The sequence below is a fragment of the Salvelinus namaycush genome, chromosome 27, assembly GCF_016432855.1.
Source record: "Salvelinus namaycush isolate Seneca chromosome 27, SaNama_1.0, whole genome shotgun sequence".
Taxonomy (NCBI): Eukaryota; Metazoa; Chordata; class Actinopteri; order Salmoniformes; family Salmonidae; genus Salvelinus; species Salvelinus namaycush.
The window spans coordinates 29,354,727-29,362,958 of NC_052333.1; the positions used below are offsets into that span (position 1 = coordinate 29,354,727).

Consider the following 8,232-nt stretch of genomic DNA (forward strand, 5'->3'; position numbering starts at 1 on the left):
TATGGGCTAAGTCATGACGTACTTTTCTTTCTTTTGTTCTTGCTTTTTCTCCTTTAGGTGTCCGAAGGCTCCCTGACATGGAGAAGTCCAGCCCCAGCGTCCACTATACCCTCCTGATCGCCTGCGTTCTGGTGGCCTTCTTCCTTGGTGCCATCCTCTCCGGCTTCCTGGTGTCATGCTACTGCAGTCACAACGCCCGCCGTGCCCGCCGGCTTGGCAAGGACCCTGAAGCGTCCATCCACCCCGCCCTCTCGTTGCGAAGCCTGGCCAAGCTAAACGGCCTGCTGGATGGCCAGCCCAAAGAGGAGAAGCTGGATGTGTCCACACCCAAGATGTACAGCTCCTTCATTCCCAGTGGGAAGGAGCACACTCCAGAGAGGCACGGGATGTCCCTGGGAGACCCGGACCTTAACCTCTCCCAAGGGGAGAACCTCTCGGGCCTGCCCACCCCGGACTCCACCCCGGAGCTGCCCATCAAGAACATGAAGGCCTTCCGGAACCAGTGGGAGAGGAACCAGAACTGCAACAACGCCAAGGAGTCCAAGGCACCCCCCGGCACTGGCTTCAGCCTGGGTTCGTCAAGGTCCGTCACCCAGCAGGTGTTCCCCTTCTCTCACAGCCTGACCAACGGCCATGCCCTGGGGCACCTGCCTGAGGAGAGGAAGATCCCCAACGACGAGCGTGCGCAGGGGGCTTCGGCCTCCCACTCCTGCTGCCCGCAGACGGTGGTGGATGTGGCGGCCCTGGACGAGCTCCTCAAGCACATCTACGAGGTCAGCGCCTCGGGCAGCCGAAGCATCACTGTGCTGACCTCACCGTGTGCCCCCCTACCGGGTAGCTCCAGTTCCAGCCATAACCACAGCAGCTTCAGATCCCAGCCCCAGATCCCTGAGACGGAGTCAGCCACGTACTACAGCTCCTCCACCCTGCCCAGGGACAGTCTGACCCGCCGCCTGGACGTGCCCCCGGACGCCGTCGCCGCCTCCTCGGCCGGCGCCACCCCACTGCAGCAGCAGTCCATCCCCGAGCGAAGCGCTGTGACTCGCCACCACTCCCAGAGGCACTTAATGATCAAGATGGGCAATGGAGGGGCCGTCCCGCGACAACACAGCTTCAGACAGGGCGGGGGTGGGCCACCGCCCCACCAACTGCTCACCCGGATGAACTCGTCAGGTGGTGGCGGGGGAGGGGTCGGCTGTGAGGCCCACCAGCCGCTCATCCCCAGTGCCTGCCTGACACGGCAGCACAGCTACAGCGAACCGCCCCACCTTCACCGCGCCGCCATCGTACGCCGCACGGCCTCCCTCAAGCCCCAAGTGCCCCCCAAGCCCCTCTTCCTGCCCGCCACTTCGCCCGTAAATGAGCAAGGCAAGTACAACTACTGAGCGCTAAGGAGTCGGACCGAGAGGCTCCGAAACGACAGACGATGTAACCGCGCTCCTCTCAGAGTTAAGGAAACTGGAGCTGAAAGGGGGAAACTACTGGGACTGGCACACCTTTTGGCGAGACGCCCGAGAATAGCCTCCACACCTGATGAATGTCTTTGTACCATATTGGTATTATTGCAATGCTACTTGATCACAGAAGGGTGATGGATTCACAGGATATAGAAAATGTGGTGGTATTATATTGAGGGGGGTGGGGGGTGGGGGGTTCTGTACCCTTCGGTGAGGCCAAAGAATACATTAACAGGAGCCCAGAACTCAATGTAAAGGACAGATCACAAGTCGACCACCGACGCTATGGACAATGCCTGTTTTAGCTTGGACCCAAGCCCTCAACCTAAGAGAGCACCTCACGACCCGAACGAACATCCTGCCTGTAATATGTGTATACTGTTATGTGTGTGTATACAGGTATATGCACTGCACGTGAAGATACACACATGGCGTAACCATGAAACAGCTACATGAGCAGTGGTGAGACTCAACTCATAGCCGTTTCTTAACCCTCTATGACATGGAGGCCCCACTCAGTACACACACTCGGTATACATCCCTCGACGCGTGGGATTTAGCAATAACTTACCGTTGTGCAGCTAAGTATCAACTGGACCCCTTGAGGTAAGGGTAGGTACTTTACTTCATGCAGCATACCATATGAAATGACAAATGACTACTTTGATAATGCTTCAAGTGATTAATTCTGTATTAATGGAATGATGCTGCGGAACGAGACATGGCGTCAGTATCGACCCAACATGCATCACAGATTTTCCATTATGTTTGTCACTGGCGGAGGGGGGGGGGGGTTCTGCTGCACCGTGACAGGTGGCTGCCTTGGGGCCTGATGAGTTAGGAGAATCCTTGACCTGGTAGTGCTATGATAACTCCAGGGGAGTTTAATTTGCCCCCAATATGACTGTCGTTGAAGAAGAGTATAGGGGCGCAGTGCACTGCAACCTCAAAAAATAGTTTGTTTCATCCTTAACACTTGGTGAGAATTGGTTCCACGGTGAGGCGCAATCATTCAGGCTATTCAAGTGTCTTAAAGCAGGGTCCCAAGAAATCACTCACGGGCACATAGTGCCCTCTTATGGACAAGCCCTTAATAACTGTAATAGTCAGTACTTATGTTTACCATATTGCTATTAACATTGTGGATATTGGTGTAAATAAAGGCAACTGTGGAAGAATACTAGCCGAACTTTGATTTGTATGTGTTAATGTGTGCCTTCTTTAATAGCGTGGTGTGTAAAAAAAGGCAAAAAGTATTTGTCTGCATTCTCGGCCTGTTGTTATGACAAATTAATATTGAATCTTGCCTCCTGCACGGACTCCATAGAGGTTCTGTTTTGACTGGCAGTTGAAGTCTACATTGTAGCTTGACAGATGTAAAAGAAAAAAAAACGGCAGTCCTTGTCTTTTTTTGTTTCATGCTCTTCAAGCTTCTTCATATATACTCAGTACCAGTCGAAAGGTTTGGAACTTCCAGGTGAAGCTGGTTGACAGAATGCCAAGAGTGTGCAAAGCTGTCATCAAGGCAAATGGTGGCTACTTTGAAGAATCTCAAATAAAATATATTATGATTTGTTTAACAATTTTGGTTACTACATGATTCCATGTGTTATTTCATAGTTTTGATGTCTTCACTATTATTCTACAATGTAGAAAATAGTAAAAAATAAAGAAAACCCCTGGAATGAGTGGAATGAGAAACATTTGACTGGTACTGTATATATTTTTACGACAAGGGGGGGGCTAGATGGAAAAGATTGGAGTAGATCTGAAAGTATATCTGCAATTTTAGGTCTGTGCATCTGTGTCATGTGTTTTTGAAAGTTCTCAAATGTTTAACAAGGTATGGACATAGGGTGAGGCCTAACTGCTTTTAAAAGACTGTCTGTATTCAAGGGCTCCATTCAATCCGCCGATTCCGCAATAGAAATGCAAAGGTCATTTCCGAGTTGCATTCGCGCTGCGCATGTCGGCTCAATCTCCGCTAAAGCAGGGACATTGCCTTTTACTTTTCGGTCACGCTATAGAATAGAGCCCCAAGTGTGCGGTGAAAGAAGCTAGCTGAGGGGGTTGTAAATGAAAATGCTGCGAGAGGCACTGAAAGGCTGGATGGTTGATGACGGCCTGGTCCAACAAATATGCTATTCAAATGAAGTTCAGCAGTATAGGACATGAATTAGGTGTGTGTGGAGATGCATGAAGTGATGCCTACAGTGCGATAACAGTAACCATAGGGGTAGTTATTTATTTGCTATTACTGTATAAAAGAAAATCAACTCCACCCAACCTATACCAAAAGATAGTGTTGGGGTGGAATATTCCTTAAATACAATAATAGCACCGGGTGTGTGCAAGGAACCAAGACTTTAACAAGTGAGTTGATTGAGTGTGTGCACAGCACTGGCAACTTCTCTGCCTCAAGTTGAGCAGAAATACAGAATGAACGTCATATTTCAATGCTAATGTCAATTGCAAGACACAGGCATTTCATAACATGGTTTTAGTGTTGTCATCTACATCCCCTCTCCTCTGGCCACTTTGACAACAATCAAAGTTGAGTCGGTTGCTGGAAGACATTTTCCAAGTCCGATGAATGTAAGCTGGTTCCATTGGAGTGCTTTATGCCATGTATACGTTTTCAATTGCTATAAATATCGCTTCAGAAGAATGCTCTGACATGCATCTAAAATGTATTTCATTTGACATCTTATGTATCATACCACTCACTTGAGGTTTGCTTTTTTTTGTAAATACAGCAAACCAGCAGTCACCTGCATCTCTGTGGTGATTTCACAAGTGGACTATGGCCCAGATGCTCCTGAGTTCTATTTAACACAGCTGTATGTCCCAATTTACAGATATCTAATAAAATGCTCTTCAAATGCATGTTGTACGTGTGTCAAATAGTTCATACAACTGAGCAGCACCTGTCTAAGATGAACCAATAGGGGCTCAATTCTGACCAGAGTTAAGTGAATGGAAATGGAAAGTAATTCCCTTGAATGCACTGTTCTCTCTCTGCATATTCTGACCTTGAACTTAAGCATGAGAATAGAGTGCTTTTCAACCGCTATTTGTTCAGGTGGAGATCGAAACAATTAAGGTGTGGCGGAGGTGTGTCCGTATTCGGACCTTTGAATTAATTGCTGTGCCATTATTTTGAATTTAAAATGTATGGCCTTTTAAGGTGCAGGGATGGGCACTCATATCTTAATTATAGGCTCTACAGACTGTTTCCTATGATGTCAAATATTAGTCACTATCAGTATCGACCATCGGTAGGCCTAATATGTGCTTAACAAGTCACAAGTTGCATGGATTCACTCGTGTGCAATATGTGTTTAAAATGCTTTTTGAATGACTACCACATCTCTGTACCCCACACATACAATTATCTGTAAAGTCCCTCAGTCAAGCAGTGAATTTCGAACACGGATTCAACCACAAAGACCAGGGAGGTTTTCCAATGCCTCACAAAGAAGGGCACCTACTGGTAGATGGGTAAAAAAAAATATATGTTGAATATCGCTTTGAATATGAAGTTATTAATTACACTTAGGGTGGTGTATCGATTCACCCAATCGCTACATAGATACAGGCGTCCTTCATAACACAGTAGCCGGAGAGGAAGAAAACCATTCAGGGATTTCACCATGAGGCCAATAGTGACTTTAAAGCAGTTACCAGTTAGAGTGTAATGGCTGTGATAGGAGAAAACTGAGGATGGATCAACTTTGTAGTTACTCCACAATACTAACCTAATTGACAGTGAAAAGAAGGAAGCCTGCACAGAATATAAATATTCCAAAACATGCATCCTGTTTGCCCCAAGGCACCTAAGTAATAATGCAAAAAATGTGGCAAAGCAATTAACTTTGTGTCCTGAATACAAAGTGTTATGTTTGTGGAAAATCCAATTGAACACATTATTGAGAACCACTCTCCATATTTTCAAGCATAGTGGCAGCTGTGTCATGTTATGGGTATGCTTGTTTTTAATTTTATTTTCCGTTTATTTATACAGGTTTTTCTCATTGAGATAACATCTCTTTTCCAAGAGAGACCTGGTCCAATAGCAGCAGGGGGAACAACGTTTCAGACAAAACAACTTACACTAACACAACATTAAACAAAACTATAAACACACAGTACAACAAAAACATTTTACAAAAAACAATTAAGTCTTGACTAAAAACAGCTGTCCTAAAGACAATTACACTCTTCTATGATATATACATCGATCAAGTGTTTAAACTCCACCAACGAAACTAGATCATCAAATTTTAAAATGTTCAGGAGAGAATTCCAGGACCACGGAGCTAAGTAACTAAAACTATTTCTACCATGACTTGTTCTAATTTCTGGTACTGTTAGAAGCAAATGAGAATGGGACTGTAATTGATATTTATTTACATGTAATCATTACGGACTGGGAAGTTTTTCCAAGATAAAGAAACAGAATGGAGCTAAGCACAGGCAAAATCCTAGAGGAAAACCTGGTTCAGTCTGCTTTCCACCAGACACTGGGAGACAAATTCACCTTCCAGCAGGACAAAACATTTCACAAGGCCAAATATACAGTGGCCGAGTTACAGTTTTGACTTAAATCTATGGCAAGACCTGAAAATGGTTGTCTAACAATGATCAACAACCAACTTGACAGAGCTTGAAGTATTTTAAAAATAATAATGTGCAAATATTGTACAATCCAGGTGTGCAAAGCTCTTAGAGACTTACCCAGAAAGACTCTCAGCTGTAATCGCTGCCAAAGGTGCATCTACAAAGTAGATAAGTGAACACAAAGTAGATAACTGAACACATTTCTGTATTGCTGTGTGCAAACATTTCTAAAAACATGTTATCACTTTGTCATTGTGGGGTATTTTGTGTAAAATAAATCTATTTAATTTGAATTCAGACTCTAACAACAAATTGTGGAATAAGTCAAGGGGTATTAATACTTTTTGAAGGCAGTGTAGGATAATTAAATCGTTATGGCGTGGCACGTAGACCAAGCCCCAACCGTTTGAACTGGAAGCATGTGTCTTCACACAGTTCAATAGTTTGTGCAGGCAATACATGAAGGTAGCCAGCCTACTATTGTACACTATTCTCCCTATTATAAGTCGATGTACACTAATCTTCCAACATTACCGTGTGGTAAGTATCTGAATTAATCAAACCACCGCTTTCTTTCTTTCATGTGCAAAGGCTCTCAAAACCAGTTTAACGATTCATAAATACTTCCCTAGCCCTAAATAATCTACACGATCAGAGTATTTTTAAATCTACAAATTGCTGCTGAAACAGATATGAATATGCATATATTTAGATGGCTTTCTTAGATTCTGAACCCGTTCTCTCAATATATTCTATTGAGTCTGTCAGCAAAATTCTAATAAAAAAAGGCACACTGTATTTAAAGGGATGGTTTAAGATAAACGTGCTGAAAACCCTATTGAATGAAAACTCCGGGAGAAAATCTGTTGGCCAGCAAGTGGGAGGGTTTTCAGCGGTTGAATTACAGTTATTCAGTGCGAGCAAGGGAACCACGCCTGCAAAGCCTGTTATACAACTTCATAAGGGAAGTCTGAATACCAACTACTGAGAATGCGTAGGAAAGATGTGTAAGAAAGGCCTAACTTCCTAAATCGGAATCGGCCCCTAGGTGAAGAGTAAGGTCATGAATAAATCACATTGCTCCAAGTGGACCATGTCCTCTGCATGTCCAGTCAATTGTGCTTTTTACTTTACTTGGTCTGATCAGACATTAAGATTGCTTTCTATTATAAGAATCGAAATCACTCATTTACATAGTTAATGTAGATTATAATACCATACCTTGCCTGTCAGATTCTGATGTTCCCAAGCATGTTCATGTAAAGTTTCTAAAACATGTTTTTTTTATTTTTATCAAATGATAAAAAGGTAAAGTCTGTCCTATGACGTTTCCTGCCAAGAAATGTGGTATTCATATTATTTCAAATGCACATCTGGATCATTTATCTTTAATGTAACATAAAATTGGAAAAAGAACAGCTTGCAAAAGGTCAAGAATGTGATTTTATGATATACTTGGAGAAGAATAAACCATATTTTTGGGGGGTAGATTAAAAAGAAGAAATGGTTCAGGTTGCATCCACATGCCCATCTAAAGCTCAGATCTTTGGCACCCCCATGGGGTCTATTGCGCACTGTGCAGCGCAGAAGGAGATGGCAGCTTCTGTATCGTTTATTGATGAGTAAGTGTAGAGCCGGGATTCAAGCCCATCGCGGGTTTCAGGCATTGCAGCTTTTAAAGGAAATTCCCGATAAGAGCCGACATATGCAGCGTTCATGGTGAATGGGAACTCCGCGAAAGCAGGAACATTGCCTTGAGAAATCGCAATGCCTATAACCTGCTCTCAAATTGAATCCCGGGCTAATCCCGGGCTAAGTTTTTATGCAGACACTTTTGTGTAGTAAATTGACCAAAGAGGAAACTTGAATTCAATGATTCATTTATTTATCATAGAGAAGATAACATGTTCAGTCAATAGACAAGGGAATCTCTCATAAGTGGTTGCATGTACCCAAATAACATTTTAAACAGGTAAAAAATACCAAACAATCAGTCACCAATGAATAGTAAAAGGAAGTCAAATAATAAAATGTATAATAGCCTCAAACTCTACTATAACTGTTGGTGATGTACTGCTCACAGGTGTGTTGACGAGCAACATGAGTGCACTCTGGTTCTTTTGTAAGTAATCCAAAACAAGAACACAAAAAAGCC

General features: G+C 43.8%; 1 protein-coding gene across 1 annotated transcript in view; it reads left to right on the forward strand.

Annotated features, from left to right (window-relative positions):
• LOC120022219 (semaphorin-6D-like) overlaps window positions 1-2,629 on the forward strand; it is a 109,980-nt gene extending 107,351 nt beyond the window's left edge. Inside the window, exon 20 of the mRNA XM_038966098.1 lies at window positions 58-2,629. Within this exon, the coding sequence (XP_038822026.1) occupies window positions 58-1,385 (1,328 nt within the window). The 3' untranslated portion in view covers window positions 1,386-2,629. The remainder of the gene's footprint in view (window positions 1-57) is intronic.
• Window positions 2,630-8,232: the final 5,603 nt, after the last annotated feature.